Here is a 21,947-nt window from a genome sequence, read left to right as displayed (position 1 = left end):
CACCGCCAGTGGGCTGATATCGCCTCAAACCGTGCATCTTGGCGCCTCACAGTTCGGCGGGCAGCAACCTCCTTTGAAGAAGACCGCAGAGCCCACCTCACTGACAAAAGGCAAAGGAGGAAAAACCCAACATCCAACCCCAACCCACCAATTTTCCCCTGCAACCGCTGCAACCGTGTCTGCCTGTCCCGCATCGGACTTGTCAGCCTCAAACGAGCCTGCAGCTGATGTGGACTTTTACCCCCTCCATAAATCTTCGTCCGCGAAGCCAAGCCAAAGAAGATTCAGAAGATGAAGAGCTTTGATAGTTGGTGTTGACATCTGCTCAGATTCTCTGGGTGGGGTTGATCTAACAGTGATGTGAACTCTGAACCATATCTCTTGAGGTGTTGTTGCTGAGCAAGGTCTTTCTGCTGAAAATCCAGTAAATTCTTGGTCTTGAGAATTCAAGGCAAATTATTACAGGGAGGTGGGGAATTCAGGCAACGGATGCATTTAGTGGACATGGCTGAGCAAGATCTGGGCAAAAAAAATGCATAACAAAAATGCAGTTACAACACTACAAAAAAAGAAAAAAAGCAGGAAAAGTACAATCTGATTTAATGTGTCCCATCAGCCTATTTTCAGTCATTCACAAAGCAGCACTCCCATCTTGCAAACTAATGCCCAGTTGGAGTTTGGCCATGACCTCAAAGCTACTGTGGTCCAGAGTGGAACAGAGAACTAAACTCCAGAGGAGAAGTAAATATAATTGATATTGACAGCAAGACATGAAGTATGATATCATGGGCACTGAGGGCAAAGTTGCATCCTGCATAAAGGAAGATGGTTGTAATTGTTGTAGATCATCCTGGTCCTTGGTCATCACTGCAGAAATTCTTTGGAGTACTATCCCAAGCCCAAAAGCTGCTTCATTAAAGATAACATAATGGTTTCCAGCTTTGGCAGGAAGTGATGCTTTATATCAAACCTTGGCTCTTGACTGGAATTACAGAATAAAGTTTCAACAATATGCTACCCAAGGTTCATTAGCTGTTGTGATCTTGGTCTATCTTTTTTGCTCATTTCAAAACTGGGGAAGGAATAGTTATTAAGATCACCCCTTGACATGCCGTTTGGGCAAATTCAGGCAAGTTAAAACTTCAGACAATGGCCAGGTATAGCATAATCCAGCCAAATAAATTTTATTTTTCATGACACCATTATTTCAATACATTATGGAAATATTCAGGGGATTGTGGGGAAAATGGCAGTACTGCTGGAGATACTGTAATAGCAGTGCTATTAGAGAGTGGACACTGAAGTATCGGTGCTTACCCGATGGGGTCCAGCTGCTGTTGGCTCTGTACAGGCTTTAAACGGTCTGTTAAAGGAGCTGACGGTGGTTTATTTTAAAATCCCATGACTATGGGGTCTGGGCCAAGCTGGTGGAGCCGATGATCAGTAGCAGCCACAAAGGGTTGCAGACTCCAGGGAAGCAGAGGACTGGCACAAAGCACTAAACTGGTTGACCAATGCTCGTTTGAAAAGAAGCAGAAGGGATGGCACGCAAGCCAGTGCTCATGACCAGTGAAGGACTCTGGCTGAAGAAACACAACAGGCGGTGGATTGTTGGTGATTCAAGGTGAGGACCCACGCAGATTGTGGACTACTGGCGACTGCGGACAATGGATTCACAACAGGCGGCAGATTGTTGGTGATTCAAGGTGAGGACCCACACAGATTGTGGACTACTGGCGACTGCGGACAATGGATTCACACAAGGCTGCGGATGCTGGGTGACTGATTCGAGGGGTTTCTCTGTAACAGGTGCTTCAGGTAATTTCTGCCAATGGTGAATTCTGTCTTACAGCAAATGAAAACAAAATCCATGAAGTTTTGCACTGTCTTTATTGAATGACAAGAAGATGAATCTTGAATACACAGGAGGGGGGCTGTTGGTGACTGGCCAAAAGACTCACCAGGCTGCATACTGGTTTAGAATGGCTGAGGAGATACCAGGTATTGGAACTGGGATGCAAGAGGGCGCTATATGGATTGTAGGGGAACATGTGACCTTCCTTCTGAAACTTATTTGGAAGTTACATCACCTGCCAATCAAGGTTGGACTCCAACCACCCATTTGTGCACACCTTACCTTTGGCTTATTTAAATGATTTAATGTCATTTAAACGATATCATTGGGGAGATGCCCAGCTCAGAACACTATAAAAAAAATCTTTTCATACCACATTTCTCTCTCTCTCTCCCCCTCTCCACAGCTGGAAGAGTCATGGGTAAGGTGTGCATTACACTGAGTTGAGCCGTAGTCCTGCAGTAGATCAGCACCATCATTGGTACAGGGAATCGGGTGTGTTTGGAAGTCCCTGTCTGAAGTACGTACACATGCAGGAGAGGGTGGTAGGGTAAGCAGCCAGTGGTATCAGGCTACCTTGTGCCAGATGGGTGTGGTTGCACTGTTATAGTTTTTGTCTCTTACCTTGTAGAAGATTGACAGCCACTGGTATCAGAGTCTAACCTGGATCCGATGTGAATGTCTACATAATTATTTACTTTTAAAAAAAAAATTATAAAATTTTACATAAGCAGGTATATACAGGAAATTTGTAAAATACACAACAGATATAAAATTTACAGAAGAGTTACCTAATTTATAGAGTACATCTATATAAAGTAACAAAACATCTTAAAAGTTTATCCTGAATATATTTTCATTTTCTCTTTCATCTCTTGACCCCATTACCAAGTCAAAGTTCTGGAATTAAAATATGCTTTATGCCTGGAGTAAAATAAAGTGTTGGAAGACTGGTTTTATAATAAAACTAGAGTTTTATTAAAGTAGTTCAGAAAAGGCCCCCATAGGTTTTGAAACCCTGTGTCTAAGATACTAACAGAATAACAAATTTTTTAAAGATTTAAACAGGACATAATATTCCTCAACCAGTGAGCATGTATGGGCGGGGCAGCATCTCTTCATCTTGGTAATATTGCACATCTGGCCAAAAGAGAGGCAAAAGACCGATTTAATTGTGGTCAATCAGACGTCATCCACTCCAGTGATACCAAAGAGGGCAACCAGAGGGTTGGATTGAAGGTTTAAATTAAGGATTAAGGATAGGGTTTGGAAAACATTCCTCCAGTATTTTGCAAGGCTAGGGTGCATCCAAAACATAGAGAGGCCTCATTTCTTTTGTGTTTATCACAACAAGAATTTGCATCTGGATAGATTTGAGATGATTTAGCTTTGGACATATGAGTCCTATGCACAACTTTAAATTGCAACGAACAATGACTGGCGCAAAGGGGTGTGGAATTAACCAATTTAAGGATTAAATTCCAAACCATCTGAGAATCAAAGGCTTAAATCCACGCAGAAATAATTTTAACGAGAGGCAGATCTTAAACCTGCCATCTGATCATAAGCCTTTTAAAGTGGGTTGTAAATTTTTAAAATATATATGTCGATAATGTTTGTATCAGGTTCACCAGAAAAGTTAGATATCTGAGAGTGGAGAAAATGTCTGATTTTTTTTTTAAAACAAAAAGGGTTTTGGGTAGATTGAAGTTTTCAGAAAGTTGTTCAAATGATGTAAAGCACACATGTCAAACTCTGGCCCGCAATCATTTCAAAAATGTATTAGAGGTGGCCCGCTGGCCGCCGCGCCAGTATAGCGCATGCACAGCTAATACTATAAATCCCAGAATGTATTGGCATCAGCCCGCTAATCGCCCCCACCTCATCTGTTTATGTTGCAGGGTCTCACCGTGGACTCTGATTTTGGGGCCTGGCCGGTGTCAGGGGAAGCTAAGGCCGCTTCCCAGCGCCCGGAACCGGAGGCCTCGGGCCTGACCTCACCAGGACCGTTGCCCACTCCCCCTCCCTGCCATAGGCCGAACCGCGACTCACGGTGACGGGGCCGCTGATCTGCCGAGATGCCGCCCTACAGCGAGAGCCAATGCCCCCGCACTGTGGTTGTCCAACCCTATCGTCCGCAAACCCCGCCCTCCCGCACACAGCCCTGAGTCAGTATTATGAACTTTAATCTCAGGATAAAACGATCTTCCAATAGTTTCATGTCACAGTGATAAATATATTCCTGGTTAAAAATGGTCCTGCACCTGGATACAAGCTCATTAGGCATAAAACTTGAAAAGTGTGTAAATCAAAGGATATCTGTACCAATGGAAAAAGGGCATGGCAAATAACCCTGCTAGAGTTCATGCCCACAATCAGTCACCCATTTGATTGTTTCAGGAATCATGTTATTCTCCCACATTCTCAATAGCCCTCAGATTTTACTATTCGACAGCACACTAGCAACATTTGACAAATCCTCTATAGAGAAATATTATTTATTGAATATTTTATTTCTCATTTGTTAATGCTTCTGGAAAGAGTTTATCCAAAACTATTATTAAACATTTATTTTAATAAGAAAAAGTTTAACATTACATATGTTGAAAGAAGAGAAAACATGCAGATGTTGTTGAAAATGTTCAATAAATATTTAGTTCGGCCCTCGACTTAGTCCAAGTTTTTAATTTTGGCCCTCCGTGAATTTGAGTTTGACACCCCTGATGTAAAGCAATGATCAATGTAAAAATCTTTAAAGCGCTTAATACCCAGTCTATACTATTCTTGAAAAGCAGAATCGTGCAAGGGAGGTTGGAAGAAATGATTGGATAGAATAGGGCTTGAAAAAGGAAAAACCATAAAATCCAAAGTGTTTTCTGAGCTGGACCCATATCCTTACAGTGTGCCTAACAACCAGATTGTCAATATGCCTAACAACCAGATTGTCAATAGATTTGTCTAAGGACAAATGAACTGAGGATACAAGAAAAGCTGGAATGGAGAGATTTTTAACTACACAACTTGAATGCTACCCACCATGGACAGTCATTTACAAAAGTGTATCCAAGATTTAAGGTTGCATATATTAGATGCCCAGTAATAAAATCAGAAATTAGGCAGTGCCATATCTCCATTTCATTTAGATTTCTGAAGGTGAACTTAATCGAGGTCATTTCCTCTTTTATATATACATATATACATATATATATTTATTTATTTATATACACATATATATATATATATATATATATTTACTTATATATATTTATATATATACATATACACATATATATATATATTTAAATCTATTTATTTATTTATATATATATGTATATATATATTTATATATATATATTTATATGTATATATTTATATGTATATATTTATATGTATATGTATATATGTATATGTATATATGTATATATGTATATGTATATATGTATATGTATATATGTATATGTATATATGTATATGTATATATTTATATGTATATATTTATATGTATATATTTATATGTATATATTTATATGTATATATTTATATGTATATATTTATATGTATATATTTATATGTATATATTTATATGTATATATTTATATGTATATATATGTATATTCATATATATGTGTATATTTATATATATATATGTGTATATTATATATGTGTATATATATGTATATGTATGTTTGTGTGTGTACATGTATACGTATACATGTATATATATGTGTGTGTTTATGTATATATACATATATACGTATATATATGTGTGTATATGTATATATATGTGTGTATATGTGTATATATATGTGTGCGTGCGTGCGTGCACGCATATGTGTGTGTATAGTCTGAAGAAAATATAAAAATTTAGGCAAAGTATTCATTTTGATAGCGTAAATGCAGCCCACCAAAGATGTGGACAAGGGTGACCAATACATTAAACTCTGTTTCATGTGTTTTAACAGGGTAAGGACATTTTCTTTAAAAATACGCACGTTTTCTTGTAATGGTAATACCTAAATAAGTAAATGGATCATTCACAGTCATAAAAAGGAAAGTTACTATACAATTATATTCACAGGGAATAGTTTGTTGTTATGCAAATTTTGTTTGTACCCTGAAAACTGACTAAATTGAGTAAGTAACGACAACATAGAACGTAGGGAGGTTTCAGGGCTTGATATGAAAAGCAAAAGAACATCTGCTTAAAGGGAAACTGTTGCACTTCCTTCCTTTAAATCCCTAAGATGTCCTCACAGCTTCGAATTGCTAATTGCTCTATAGCCAAATGAAAAAGTAATGGACATTGAGGGCACCCTTGTCAGGTTTCCTGTTGGCGATTAAAGGTTTGTGACTGCTGAAAGTTAGTGAGAATTGAAGCAGTAGGGCACAAATCTAGTAATCTTATCCATGCAATAATACTTGAACCAAAATTAAATTGTTCTAAAATCGCAAATAAATACCTCCACTCTGCATGGTCAAACACTTTCTCCACATCCAAAGAAAGGCCACTTTCAGGATGGAACCATTTCGTTCTAAATGTCTCGCCATTTCATCCTTAATGACAGCTTCAAGCATTTTCCCGACTACAGATGTTAAGCTAACTGGCTGATGGTGACCCGTCTTCTGCCTACATCCCTTTTTTAAAAAGTTGTGTGACATTTGCTGTCTTCCAATCTGCCATGACCTGCCCAGAATCCAGAGACTGCCAACACATTGACTATAACTCTTGCGATTTCCCTCAGTACCCTGGGATGCATCCCATCAGGTCTGGGGATTTGTCCACTTTCAGTCCCATTAGTTTGCTCATCATGATTTTTTTTAACAATTATTTTATTGAGGACCTCACCTCCCTTTGCATCCTTATCACTACTCTTTGGCATGCTGAATGTGTCTTCCACCGTGAAGACTGACACAATATTTGTTCAAAGCCTCTACCATTTCCTCATTACTCAATATCAATCTCCCTCTCTCATCTTCCAAGGAACCTATGCTAACTCTAGTTACCCTTTACTGTTTTATATTGATAATAATATTGGTGAATTTTGGTTGCTTCTGGTTTTTGTTGATTCAACAAGTCCTCTGGGCTTATAATAGTATTAAATAAAAAGATTATCTGCTCACTATCCGACAGTAAAGTTGAATGCCAGTGTTTGTTTATTTTAGGAAGGTCAGGAACGGTCATAGTGCAATAGGGGTATGATCAGATATCAGTATAACCGTTAAGAGTGAGTCAGTGGTATTGATTATTAATAAGAAAATAATGAATCTTAGAAAAAGTATGATGAACATGTGAAAAGAAAGAATACTCTCCCCTATTTTGATAAAGAAAACACCATGTCAGAAATACCACAATCTAATTGGAAGGATTGAATAAGTGAGGCAGACTTACTATTGCAGGTTGGGAGAATACTGATCCAGCACAGGATCGAATCAACAATTGAAATCTCTAGCAAGCACAAGAGAGTAAGAGTCCAGATCAGGTAAGGAAGAAAGAAAATGTTCAAAAAACTATGTATCATCCACATTAGTGTCATAAATGTTAGCAAGAACCACCAATTTATTATACAATTTCCCTGAAACAATAATATAGCAAATGTTAATATATGATATTACATTGTGATGAACAAAAGGAATATTTTGGTTAATAAAAATCGAGGTCCCCACTCTCCGGCTTTTGCCTGAAAATGGAGTGAAAATGCTGCCCCCTCCACCATGCCATGAGACACGAACTTTCAGAGCTATGAATGTGTTTCTTTTTTTTAAACAAAAGCAATTCCTGTTTTAAGTTGTTTAGGATGAGAAAAAAAGAATTCGTTCTCTTAACAGGATGGTTCAAACCTTTAACATTCCAACTAACAAAATGTAAAAAGTTATCCATTGTTGATGGTTAGAGAAGTGAGTTGAAAAACACACATGCTAACAAAACTCCAGGTATCAGCCTTGAAACATGAAAAGAGCATACAGCAGGTATTAAAATAAAAGCAACACAAGGACAAAGCTAATGTAGTCTCCTAACACAATAACAACCTTGAAAAGACCCACTCCCCACTCAAAAACCAGACAGCTGCCAAGTACCCCAGCAGCAAGATCATCAAATTAAACATTTCTCACACCAAAATAAACCTTCCATCCTATGTAATATCTTGACTCCAATATTGTTATCAAAACAAAACTACACTCCAAAAGTAACATATAACTTGGATAGTAATACAATCATTATATTAAAAAAAACCTACTTTTATAATTTCTTATTCAATTCTAAAAAGTATATTGCCAAGTAGAAATATAAACTGCTACTAAAAAAAACTAAATATAAACTTTTCCCAATGTTCTTCCCACAAAGAATGAATGTCCTCGAATTTAAAGCAAAACAAACCTCACAAAACAATAGCCCAAATGAGTATATTATCCCATAGTGTTACCAGAACTGAGAGGAACAAATGGTCCTCACCTGTATGACAAAAGCTATAAAACTTCAAAATAATAAGTCAAATAGCCCCAGTCACCAAGCAGATATTTACGATGGGTGACATGTAGAAGGGAGACAATCTATATAATTCTGGGCCTTAACAACTGAACGCAACCACTTCTTGTGTCTGCTTGAGAGTGTGATACAGAGTCAGGCAGGATACAACAGGGCAGGCTTAAATCCTTTGTTGTATAATTCCAACGTGACTTTCCTGTACTCAACTCGTCGATTCATAACTTTGGGAATATAATCTTCCACCTCTCGAATTGGTTGACCGCGATATTCCAGTTTCCCTCTTCACTGAGCCTCTCGGATCAGAGTGTCCTTTATCTAATAGTAATGTAAACAAATGAGGATTGAGCATGGTGTTTGTCCCAGAGCCGGTTTAAGTACTGAAGAGCGGTGAACTCTATCGATCTCTGGTGGGGATGGGCGTGTCTACTTTCTGAAAACCTCACATAATAAATCAGAAGAATTTTGTAAGTTGCCCTTCTTCAGTAGATTCTGCCACCTGCTCTGGCTCCCCAGATGGACGTTAACTTTGAGTTACTTTTGTGTAAGCTGGAGCAGGCATCTTCTAATTCAGTAATGCTTTGGCTTGGATATTCAGAAGCATGCTCCAGAGCTGACAAACGCTGACTGTGCTCCTCTACTAATTACTGAATTTGATCAATTTTTGACTTCTAACAAGCAGTCAGTAGTGTGTCAATCCAGTAGGGTAGAAATAGCCTCTATTGTACAGCTAGCAGTTGTTGCTGCTTTCTTTTCTATTTCTTGTAGTCATTTTGGGCAAACGAGTTTTTTTTAAAAGCTGCTAAATATATAACACCAGTTGAAAATAAAGGTAACAAGTGAAAATGATAGAGCGTAGACAAAAGTGCCTGATAATTGCATGTACACCATATTGCAGCTGGCCAGAAATCCTATATAGTTATTTAGTAGATTAATTATCATTTGATGTCTTCCTCTGTTTGTCTCGGTTACCTTTGGTGCAACACTTGTGTCTAGGCTTGTCTCTCTGTGAACCCACCAAATCTGATACTTTCCAAACACAACAGGATTTCATGATCATGTTAGAGGTGTGCATCTGGAGCTCAGGTTTGGAATGAAGGTTGTGTGGCTGTGGAGGCTGCAGGAGCACTGGAGGCGAAGCCATAGACATTTCAGTGACTCTGGGAAGATTCTCTTTTGCTTCTCTTTCTTTGACTGTAAGGGACACTGGGCAATTTTTGCTGACAGCGAATCTTTGTCTGACTTATGGTGGACTAAAGGCAATTTCATGTGATATCACATTTTCTGTTGTATTACATGACAATAAAATGATCTTGAAATTATTTGTTGCATCATTTCGCAAAATAAGAATTGTTGGGTTCCTGATTTTCCCCACCAGGAGGCACTGTTGATCTGTAATAAAAGCTTTTTTTATAATTGTAGCCCTTCACTTTAAATTTTCTTCCTTTCAACTTTTTAAAATTGTTTTTACTTTCTCTATGAGACACTGTTGAAAAAATATTTGATAATGAATGAGGGTATGCCAAAGGTGGGGCCTTTAGTATGCTACTTGATGTCAATGCTGATTGAAGCCTGCCCTGGTCTTCATGTTCACCTTATCTTTTTGAAACTTGTGCTTACATTCTGTAGCTATTAAAAAGGATAACAATATTGCAGGTAAATTTAAATTATTTAAACATTTGTCTTCAGTCACAGGGCTTTTAAGCATGTTGTTTATGAAATAGTTGGTATTATTGGGCCAGATCTATTGGGATATGCCTGAGTTCTGTTCTCAGTTGATTACTGTCAGATTCAGAAATGAATACAAAGGTCTGGAGTGGCAGTAGAAGTTGATGCAATTGCCATTGCTCTGGCTCAAATCCTGACCTTAGGTGCTGTCTGTACAGTTTTCCTGTTCTCTCCGTGACCACATTCCCTGAAGATTTGCCAGTAATTTACATAGCTATTGCAAATTATCCTTTAATGTAGGTTGATGTCTAAAGCACTCTAAAGTGAAGTGTTAGAAATAATACATTGTAGGGGTACATAGGAAATTAGAAGAAAGGGAATGGGGCTCGTAAAAGCACAATGCTAGAGAATCTCAGCAGGCCAAAAAGTGTACTTAACAAAGACAAAGCAATGTTTCCATCCCTTCATCAAGGTACGAAAAAATGTTGGGCATCTGAACAAAAGAGTAGGGGAGAGGGTGGGGGAAGGAGCAAGGTCCTAAAGGCAGGATATAATAGGTGAAGAGAGGGAGAGCACAGCAGCAAGCAGGGAAAAGAGGGATAGCTTGGTGAATAGAGAGGGAAGGGGGTGGAGAGCTGAGGGAAAGATAATGAAGGGAGGAGAATGGAGAGTAAGTTAGCAGAAACAGGAGCAGTCGATGAATGAGATTTCTCCCCTGGTGGTAAGTGTGGACGTCAAGTCTAATTGTCCAAGGTCAACCTGACAAAACAGCTTTCTCTGATCCTCTGTGCATAAACATGCAGACACACAAGCAGGCATAACACACATACAGACGTATACAATACTTTCCCTTCATATGTATAATTAATCAAAATAAATAGATATTTTGTGGAAATGAGAGTCTCCGATGGTTAGTGCGAGAAGTTCCTTTGGTTGTTCAGCATTCTCAATGCCTGTGGGAAGAAACTGTTCCTCAGCTTTGTGGTGCTGGCTCTGATCCTCTTGTAACCCTTCCCCGACACGAGCAGCTGATATATGCTGTGTGCAGGGTGGAAGGGGTCCTCAATAATATTGCATGCCTCCTTCAGATAACTATGCCAGTAGATCACATCGATGGGATGGAGGCAGACTCCAGTGATTCTCTCTGCCACTCCTCTGATCCCGTGGATTGACCTCCAATCCATTTCTCTGCAGTATGAATGGCCAATGCCTGATTCATTAGGAGAATAAGATGTTACTCACTCTCAAGTTAGACTCTATGGACTATTGCAGTTGAACAGAATTTGCCAGCTATATCAGACAAATCCATTCATTTTATGGAGAATGGTACAAGGGAGAAAGGTTAATGTAATCTACTTCAATTTAATATTTAAAAAAGTGTGTTTTTAATAATTTAAGTGTTTAGTATCATGAAACACTACTGCCACTCAAGAACTTATCATTGTCATTTTGGAAAGGTCAACACCTACGAGCAGCTTGTTCTTGCTAGATCCACAAAAGAGAATTCGACAGTTGGTGCATATGTTACTCCTAATCATGGACAACTCTACAATTCTCCTCCAGCAACAATATCTGGCTCATTGAATAACAATATCTTCAACTGTAGTGAAGCATTCCAAGGAATTTCACAGGAATATTAGATTTTCAGATTTATTGTCAGAGTACATACATCACATACAACCCTGAGATTCTTTTTCCTGCAGGCGAGGCAGAATTACTACTTTTTGGTAGTGCAAAAAAACTGTATACAATGTACACCTAAACAAATAAAGAAATGTGAACAAACTGCAATACAGAGAGAATTAAAGTGCTAAAGTAAGAGTCCTTCAGTGGTCTCTGAGTTTGTTGTTGACGGTGGAAGGGTAGCAGCTGTTCCTGAATCTGGTGGTGCGAGTCTTGTGGCACCTATAGCTCTTTTCTGACGGCAGCAGTGAGAACAGGGTGTGTGTGCTGGGTGATGCGATCCATGAAGATTGCTGCTGCTCTCCGACGGCAGCGTTCCTTGCAGATGTTCTCAATGGTGGGGAGGGTCTTGCCTGTGATGTTCTGAGCTGTGTCCTGCTCAGAGGTATTGGTGTCCCTATACTAAATCGTGATGCAGCTGGTCCACAAACCTGCCCCCACACATTTGTAGAAATTTACCAGGGTCGTACCAAAGCTCTGCAGATCTAAAATATTATCAAATAATATTAATTAATGTTGCATATTTTTGACATATTTTGAAATAATATTGTCTAGAAATGGTACATTTATTTTCTGAACATGTCAGTTAAAGTCAGAATTATAAAACAAACCCTTGAGTTTAAAATACACTCTATTGCTGTTAACAACAGGTTCCGTGTTGGAAATACTTGCCCTATGTTTATCCCAAACTCTCTGGTGTGTTCATTAGAAATCAACTTGAATCATATCATTGCTCATCCTCTAAGTGCTCCTTTTTCAGGAGATAATTCTCCATTTGGACTAAGGTATTTTCCTGCTTGGAAAATGGAGTCAAATGCAAAGCTTCCTTTTCTCCATTTATGCAGATCTGACTCAGACTTGCACAGTCTCCTGCTACTTTGAGCTGAAAGCTGCATTGCATCTCTTGAATTGCCGGCTATTTTGAGCTGGAGGCTCACTCCACCTATTAACTCATCCCATCATTAGTCACGATTTTAATTTTTTTGCAATTAATTTAAAGGCATTGTAAATCAGTGAGAATTAAATTAATTTAAAAAATATAATTATTTATCAGTGAAGCTCAGTCAAAATAGCAAAAATGTGGAACACTAATAACTTGTTACCAAAACATATAAGGTAGACTTTAAGAAGCAGATTTAAGCTTGGGGGTAAGACAGCTGAACAGATGGCCACTCTTAGAGATATGAAAGTCAAGAATACGTAGAAGGAAAGAATTGAAGGAGCCTGCAGGTCTGGGAGTATTTGAAGCTTCATTCCTTACCTGACCTTCCTTACCATGCATGTAATTTATACAACTTTTGCCATTATGTTAAAATGAATGACTGCCAGAAACCCATTAAAAATCCCAAATAAAAGCAATTCTAACACCTCCTTGACGGTTTTAAAAGAAAATGTGGTCACTTGTTCCAGGTTTTATGCAGTATTTTTAGTTTCATTCATCTATCCTGAATTGTATCATTCAAATCACTTAGAATGAACGTCTGTCATCTCACCTCAAAATAAAAAATGTCATGTGGGCCAACCATTGCATCATGTGGCAGATTAGCACTGTCACCTGGAATAGCTTTTACATGGAAAATGAAATTGTCTTTGTGAAGCTGTGATTGGAAGCCTTGAAGCTTTTTTACAGAAATGCATTCCTCTTACAAAGTGGAAGTTTCTTCCAAATATAATTCTCCTGGCATTTATCTAATGCACCACTGTTTTAAGACTGATCTTATCTTTTCTTACAGCTATTCACTTACAGGTTTGGCTCTGAGCATGAACCATTGAGATATTTCACTAACAAATCTCAAATATCGTTTTTTAAAACTCCCAATATCACGTCTCCGGCTCAAGAACGTTGTAAGTTCTCACAAGATTAATCTTCTGCAACATTTGAAACCTTCTGTTCCCAAAATCCATCTTTCACTTTTTGTAGAATGCTAGCCCTAACACACCTAATTTCCTCAGTTTCTCCACTGCACCAGAACCTGGAGGTACATGACTGTCGTTTTCTTGCTTGTTTTAATAGAAGAATTTTAAGTTAACTGTATCATCAAAGAAACTAATGCAAAACCATACAGAGATAAAGTGAACAATAAAAGATGAAACAAAAAGTATTTGAGAGATTAAGATTAATCCGAACACCTAAAATTGGAAGCTAAATACAATGTATAACACTGAATATTTTGTGACAATTTGTGGGAAAGGTGCAGGGAAACAGCCAAAAAGGAAACTTCAATTAATTGGCAAAAGAACCAGGACAGGTATGAGGTAAAAGTGGTTGGAATATACTGTCAGAAAAATTGTTGGAACCAGATACAAGACTAACATTATTAAGTGAATTAGATATGTTGCAGAGAAAAGTGTTTTATAACGAAATAACTTGGCTGAGGCACCAGGGAGTCGCTTCAGAAGGAGTTTTTATTTACAAGATATCTTGGAGAACAGTCCCACCAAAATACTGGGGCTGCTCTGCTTGAGCATGGACCAGCTGGTTTAATTTATACAAAGGTACAAACAATAGAGACACAACACACTGAAGCTCTGAGTGTGTCCACCATTTAAGGGAGAAAGCAATTGTCATTGGTTGATGTGGTGCGCTGTTAGACAGAATCAGACATACACAAGGTAAAGCCATAGAGTCAGGCTGGCTGTGGCTGGAGCAACTCTGTCTGAGGCCTCGTGAGACCGGCACAGGCTTACATTGTGATTGACACTCGACCGGGTGGGGCTTAATCCATTCAGGCCGACTGATTGACAGCCGGCCAGGTGTTATCCTGTCCCCTTACACTCCTGCAGGTACAGAGTTTGCCCCCTGCAGTAGGCCGGTGGTGTACCACCACATTCACCCCCTTTAAAATTGTCCCAGCGGGGCAGTTACAAGGAATCGCACCCACTAAGTACATATAATATTTACAGGTTGAGACGACTCGGCGGCCGTCGGGGTCTCTGTCACCATCGTAGGACTGGCTCCTGGTCACTGGTCAGCAGGGGAAGTGGGGGGGCTGCCGGCAGGGGTGTGTGTGGCTGGTGTGGTGCCACGTGGAGGGGTGGCCAGGGGGACCAGGGTCAACGTATGCGGGTCCTATTGGATGGGTAGGGGAGCAGGTTTATCTCCTAAGGCTTAAGCGGGCCCCTAGTGGTCAAGGAGGCCCTCCATGCCCCATAGCTGTCCTGGGTTGGAGGGTGGTGTGTTGGTTGCCCCTGCTGGTGCCAGGTCCCTGGTTGAGACGATGTCCTCCCTGCAACTGCTGAACCTAACGTAGACGTAGTTATGGTTTGCATGAAGGAGGAAAACCTGCTCTACCAGGGCTTCGGCCTTGTGTGTCCGTACATGCTTACGCAGAAGCACCGGTCCCGGAGACGTGAGCCATGCTGGGAATGACATTCCAGTCACCGCTGACCTGGGGAATGAGAACAGGTGTTTGTGAGGGGTCTTGTTGGTAGCCATGCACAGCAGTGACCAAATGGCATGGAGCGCCTCGGGTAGGGCATCCTGCCAGTACTCAACTGCCCACCCTTTTGACCTGAGAGCCAGGAGGACTGCCTTCCAGACCACCTAATTCTCGCGTTCCACTTACCCGTTGCCTCTGTAAACCTGCCGGCAGCTCAGCAGCCCTCTATGACCTCCCCACGGACCCCCTCCCCCCCACGTGAGTGTGCCAGGCGGTGCCATTGTCCCCACGACAATTCAAAGTCTGGTGGAATGCAGAGGGTCTACTGTCTTATTCAGCAGCACACAGCTTAATGTACTGAGCGTCCTTGTAACGATTAATAGACTTAAAAGTGCCAGCGCACAGCTTACTTTTAACTCTTTGTCACCCACTAAAACTTCACTCATTTTTTTCTTTCACAAGATGCATCATGCAAAAGAAAAAATTGAGAACTTTGAGGGAAAAAGTGAAAGGAACTGGCACCGGAATGATATGCTCAATTTGTGCTATGTGATTCTGGGAATCCATTTAAAATTCCAAGTTGATTTTTAAAAATCTTTATTAAGGTTGTTGAGTGTGATTATAATTGAAACAGTAAATAAAGCATAGGTTATCTTGCCTTAGTTATAAAATGACCTCCGGAACAGTCACTTTTTGACAAGACTGCCCTGTATGATCATTTGTTGAACCTCACATATTTAATGTATGAAAACTGTACCTTGATATTCTTTTAGATATACACAGTACAGTGATTAATGATCATAATTATAAAATATTTTTACCAGAATACCTGTCAGCCACTAACTTGTATGGTTACTGTTAATTCGTGGATCCTTGGTCATAATGGCATGTGTCACTATATACCTAAATAAAAACTTTTTGGCAATTGCCTTGGACTCCTTTTAAACTCAAATACATTAATGATTCAGAATGTCTTCAATGTAAATAAACATTGAAAAGAAACAATACCAAAACAATCAAAACATAAAAGGTATATAAAGAATGAAACATTTCAAAGGAACTGCTCACACTAACCATACGAGACTCATTTGTACAAAGCAATATTGATTGATTGATATTTATAGATTATAATACTTGTCCTGTATAGGTATTGTATGAATGTTGTGTCTGATTCTACATCTGCATATTTTTGCACTGAGGACTGGATAACTGATTTGTCAGGTTGTACTTGTACAAACAGATTACCGTAAACTTGACTTGAAATCGGAATAATTGGAAATTTCATACACTTAATAGGAAAGTTGAATTTTTTTTAAAGTCAGGTACTAAAGAATTACTTTCGCTTTGCAAGAAATCTTGAACCTGATGACACTTACTGTGGGTAAAGCTCACAATTCCATACTGCACCGCCACCGTTTTGCAACAAAATTCAAGACTTTTAATTTTACTAATGTTTTTCTTCATTACTGTTTGGTTTTCAAAAGAAACTATTGTCATGTAACAAAACAGAAATGTAATATTGCACAAAATTGCCTTTAGTCTGCCATAAAGCAGACCGATTTCCCATGAGCACTGCTGGCATCTCTTACAGTGAGGGGAAGAGAAGCAAAAGGGAGTACACTCAGGTTCACTGAGTGCTCCAGCAGCCTCTGCCACCACATAGACTCCAGTTCAATTCAAATTGTAAGCATCCTGAGCCCAGATCCAAACCTCTGACACAATGAGGAAGCCTTCAATGCCAGGGCCTTTCAGGAGCCCTTCTTGTCCTCAGCACCCTCTCAAATCCTGGTTCCAATATCTCGTTCTTATGAGCCAGTTTCCCAGCAACCTGCAGTTTGATGTGAGTCGTTGCCAGCAGGTTGCAACCTGTGCAGGTTCCTTACCCACTAGTCACCAACACCTGTGTGAGCCTTTCAGGTTTTGAGCCCTCTCTAGTCTGGCACCGTGGTCACCATCCTTAGGGTTGTCATCTTTTTTGTTTACCTTCTCCATGGGGAGGTGGGTGGGGGTGTTCTCCCTGTTCCTGGTGCTCTGCACTGTCTCGCTGCTTTCAAGCATTTGCAACCCCTTGTGGCTGCTGCAGAACACAGGCACTGCTATCCTGGGCCAAGATCCTGTGGTCACACTGTTTGCTCTTTTACAGGCCTTTTAAAGTCTATAAAGCGGTCAGCAGAAAGGTCCGTGGTAGGACCCTGCGGGGAACTGCTGTGTCTCCACTTCCCGTTCTCTGGAAGTGCTGCCATTTTATATTAGTCGCTATATTTTAACTACGGACGAAATTAAATAGAAGACATTAAAGGTGTTTCACAAAAAAAAAGCCAAGGAGGAAAAGAAAACAAAAAACTTGAAAGTGATTTGGTGCAGAAAATTGTAAATGTTGGAAATCAACACTGGAAGAACTAGCCTGGTAATCCATATCCATGAAGACTGTATCTGTGAAGAGAAATAATTTCTGTGAAGGGAGAAACATTGATATTTTAGGTCAGGAGTGGCCAAACCTTTTTTTTCTTGCTTTTTTTTTTATTGTGTCGAAGTATTCTATACTGATCTACTATAAACATCAGTGTATGTGTCGTGGAAACACTGTACGCATTATCAAATAGATATCTATCTATTTATATTTTTATATATCTATCTATTTATATTTTTATATAGATATATAAAAATATAAATAGTTAGATATAGGGAAGTCAATATACACACTACGGAGTCTAGTGCAAAACTGGCCGCCAAACCTGTTTAATGCAAGAGCCACACATGATAAAATTCAGATGTTTGAGAGCTGCAAGTCATGAAAATATATACATAGTTTTTTACTTGTACATGCATATTTTCTTACAAAAATTAAGAAATTAAAAAATAAGGCATAATTGTATATAATATTTATTCATGAATGTAGTTTTTAAACCTCTTATTTGTATGTTTCAATAATCATAAAGAACACATATACATCCAAAATATTTGCAAAAATTCTGACTGATGTCCAAGGAAGCAGTAGAGGCTGCCTTATTGAATATATTAAGATATAGTAAGTTTTTTGCATTGTAGGGGATTTAAAGGTTATGGGTAAAAGGTGGAGCTGGTCCACTGCCAAATCAGTTATGATCTTACTGAATGTAGGAGTAGATTCAGTGGACCAGATGGACAACTCCTGCTCCAGTTTCTGATGCGTTCTCTTCAGGAATGCTCCTGCCACTGGCCTCTGCAGATATCTGCATCATTGCAGTGTCCACAATGGTGCGTGTGATGTGGGAAGTGACCCAATGCAAAGCTGTCTCCTGCAGCAGGAGGAGTCGAGGCTCCCACAGCTCTGCCCCTCCCCGTTCCACATTCTGCTCCTCTTTTAGTTGCCGGCAGGTTGAGGGGAGCGGCTGCTGGGAGCAGAGGTTCGAGTAAGGAGCGGACTAACCTGTGCTGCCTGTCTCCATCCAGTGGGGCCAAGGCTTGCCAATGACCACTGATAGGATCTTCACTGGTGTTGCCAACTCCAGCTCTGCCCTGGCTTGAGATTCAGATGAGGGCTTCATTGGGGCCCCTTTCCAGTCTCCCCTCCTTGTCTCCTTCATCTTGCTTTCCCACTGCCAGAGTGCCTGACCATGCCTCATCGGAACTCTTCAGCCCCAGCCTCTGTGATTGCTCCCTGCAAAAGACCCTCACCTTTGCCCGACCCTCCTACTGCACATCCTACATTGGCGGCTCTCTGCTGTGGTTTGGCCTGGCCCGAGTGAGGAGAACGGAACTCCATTGTGCGCTACACGCTCTCCTCCTTTGCAGGAGCTGCTCCTCTCCTTGTCATGCAGCCTGGGCTGTGACCATCCCAGGACCCCCTGGTCTAGCTGCAGGAATCCAGTGTGTCAAAAACTCCAGCAGATAGGGGGAAGGTTGCAATGGAAAATGACATTCTGATATATACTAAAGGGTAACATCGGAATGGTGCAGACACCAGAATTGTCTTTTGAGAAAGATGGTGACAGTTTCCATTAGGCCCTTTATTGTGCCATGGCAACAGGGTCAAGAGTCAGAGGTCAAGAAAGATGAGAAACTTCCAATCCCCCAAGATCCAGTTCTCACGGCAATATCATGTCTGAAATATGGGATACAAGGCAAAATGATTAAGAATGGAAAAACTCTCTGAAAGCTTATTGTTTTCTCATGGTCAAACGTGAATTACATTCTGTGGGCAAGAATTTTTGCTAGTCATTTAGACCCTAATATTCTGAATTGTAAAAGTTTATCATCACCTAACTGCTGTATATACTAGGGAGTACTACATTGAGTAGAAAATTTCTGAAATTATGTGCTGATCAGCAAACTGTGAGAGTTTACATAGATCTGCTGTCACCTTCTGGAGTGATTCAAAGGCTGAGAAGTTGAGGATGGTAGAAATAATGAGCTCTCTGCCATGGCTGAAGCTGTGCAGGAATAAGGTGCAGATCTTTATCATTACTGACAATTTAAAAAAAACCTTGGCCTCCAGCTGTATTGCTCCTTGGCACAATCTATGTAGAGGTAGGAGGCCTTGCGCACTGAAAGAAAAAAACCACCAGATGCAAACCCTAGCCATCTCATGTGGGCTGCTCAAGCATGTTCACAGCTTCAATCCATGTAGCATCTCTTGTGGGAGCATCACCAAAACACACACAGTAAAGATGTTTTGAGTTCTCTTAAATTCTTTGTGGTAAACTTATGCAGACTTCCAATGTGTTCTAAAATCCAAAAAAAATTGCAGTCCTTAGCAACACTTTGAAAGCCGGTTGTGTCTAATCCAATTTACAGCACTATGACCTAATTTCTCTTGATAACATTCAACATGAACAATGCACAAGGAGTGATGGCATTTAGGTGCAATTCTCTCAAGGACTGTAGGTCATTTGCACAAGTGCAAATCACAAGACATCTCTAGTCCCATTTCCAGAGTTGCATGTTCCATACAGCAAATATTACCGTATTCAACTTTGGTAATCATTAATTTTTGTGTATTTGTGAAAAATCAATGCTATGCAAAAACAGCTCTAACCACGTTTTCTGTGTGCAGAATGAAAAATATAATTGATTTATTTCCAATTTAGCATACTAGACATGTGTATTTTTAGATTATTAATGAACCAAAACCAATAAAAGCCTCATGCCCCAGAGTCTGAGTTCTGTGGATATTTTAAAATAGTTCAAAGACAATGGAATTAGGGAATTGAGACACAAGAATGAACCAGGCACTTTATGCTTAACAAATAACTGATCAATTTCTTGAAACTTTGACATTTCAATTTAAACATGGTTATTTTCAGCCAATATTAATTTCGTCCAAGATTTTCTGCCAAAGCAGAGTTAGGCATTAAATCATTTAAATCATTTAAAGAACAGAATCAAGAGCCTTTGCTACAGCTCTTAGAGATAATATACTTGATTTACAAAGTGTGCTTTTGTGTCAGGATATTGGACAGAAATGGGGGAGTTTTCGATCACTGAAGGTTGTGAGACTTTCAAATTCTTCACCCGAGAGGACTATGGGCATTAGTTGCTCAAGTCAACAAATACATTCAGATCTAACGTTGATAGATTTTTAGGATCTAATAGAATCAAACCATGGTGGGACATGGAAAAACAGTGGAATGGAAAACCAGCCGTGTCTTTATGCAATGGTGAAGGAGATTTAAAGAAAAATAAGCTTGTTTTTGTGCAATGCTGGTAAAGATTTAAAGAAAACTAGCCATGATGTGGAAGAGATTTGACTTGCTCTATTTAATTGTTATCTTCTCAGATGTGAAAAATAACACATTTAACCACATAAATGGTACGCATACACTGAATTCTTTGTGATATGACAGTGTGACAGAATGTTTTTGGGAGATAAATTGTGGCAGGGTTTGTTGGTGTACATCGCATACAAATACTTTAAAACAGATCTTATTTAAGATACTGGAGCTCTGCTAATGCTAGACATGTAGGGGCCTCAGAGCCTCACTAGCCTTTGGATAGTGCCCAAGAGACTTCTCTAATAGATTGTTGTTTACAAAAAGGCAACAGATGAAAGAGCTTGTCAGAGCTGCCATCTGTCTGCAGTGGAACTTGCTGTTCTAAGAGGGGCATGTGGTCTTGCAAGCAGAGTCAGCCAATGAGGCTTTTGTCTCTGAGAGCGGGGGAGAGAGAGACTTAGAGATCACCTGCAGTGTTACAGTCAGCAATAGCAGCTGGGACTAGAATAGGACAAGCTGGCAAGCTTGTGGAAAGCCCCATTTGGAAGACGGCTTGTGAGTGCTTAGTTCAGCCTGGTCAAAGCCCTTGTGGTTCATGCAAGAGGAGAGAACTGACTGTCTAATGTTTCACTTGAAATAAGAGAAACAAAACAGAACTCTGTGTTGACCTGAAAGAAAGAGGTTATCATCTGGAGAATCCTGAGGGGACAGGATTGCCTGGGTGTCCAGCGTTCAACAAATCTCTGAAAACCTGAGTGGTAATCATTTACCTTTCAAGCACCAAAGTCTGGTGAACTTTTATAAATGTTAAATTCTATGCACAGGATAAGAATTGCCTGCAACCAGTGAACTTGGAGGAATGAGAGGTGAGATTGACCTGAATCAAAGAACTTTTATGAACTTACACACACATCACTTGGAATTAGAAGGGGATTAAGTTAGGTTAGTTAAGTCAATAGTGACAAGTTAAAGTGTGTATCTGTTTTCATGTTTAAAGATAATTAAAAGCCACTTTTAAGTAACCATTTGTCTTGGTGAATATCTATTGCTGCTGGATTTTGAGGTCCACTGGGCTCGTAACAAAGTGAATATAAATACAGTACATAATTATTAATAGTTGCATATATTTTTCATTTCTGTTTTCGGCTTTGCACATGATTTTAATTTGTATGTATATACCTGTTATG

The 21,947-nt window shown here is 39.7% G+C and overlaps 1 protein-coding gene across 4 annotated transcripts in view; it reads left to right on the top strand.

Annotated features, from left to right (window-relative positions):
• Nucleotides 1-17,595, top strand: part of alg10 (ALG10 alpha-1,2-mannosyltransferase) — a 40,513-nt gene extending 22,918 nt beyond the window's left edge. Inside the window, exons 3-4 of one of the 4 annotated variants that reach the window (XM_069909508.1) lie at nt 7,253-7,335; nt 17,211-17,595. In XM_069909508.1, the coding sequence (XP_069765609.1) occupies nt 7,253-7,335; nt 17,211-17,334 (207 nt within the window). In that variant the 3' untranslated portion in view covers nt 17,335-17,595. Of the gene's footprint in view, nt 1-7,252; nt 7,336-9,332; nt 9,412-17,210 lie in introns of those variants that run through there. The other 3 variants (XM_069909509.1, XM_069909510.1, XM_069909511.1) reach the window with 3 other exon arrangements.
• The last annotated feature ends 4,352 nt before the right edge of the window (nt 17,596-21,947 follow it).

The sequence above is a fragment of the Narcine bancroftii genome, chromosome 13 (genome assembly GCF_036971445.1).
Source record: "Narcine bancroftii isolate sNarBan1 chromosome 13, sNarBan1.hap1, whole genome shotgun sequence".
Taxonomy (NCBI): domain Eukaryota; kingdom Metazoa; phylum Chordata; class Chondrichthyes; order Torpediniformes; family Narcinidae; genus Narcine; species Narcine bancroftii.
Note: the sequence above shows the minus strand (reverse complement) of the source record. Positions and strands in the feature narration are given on the sequence as shown.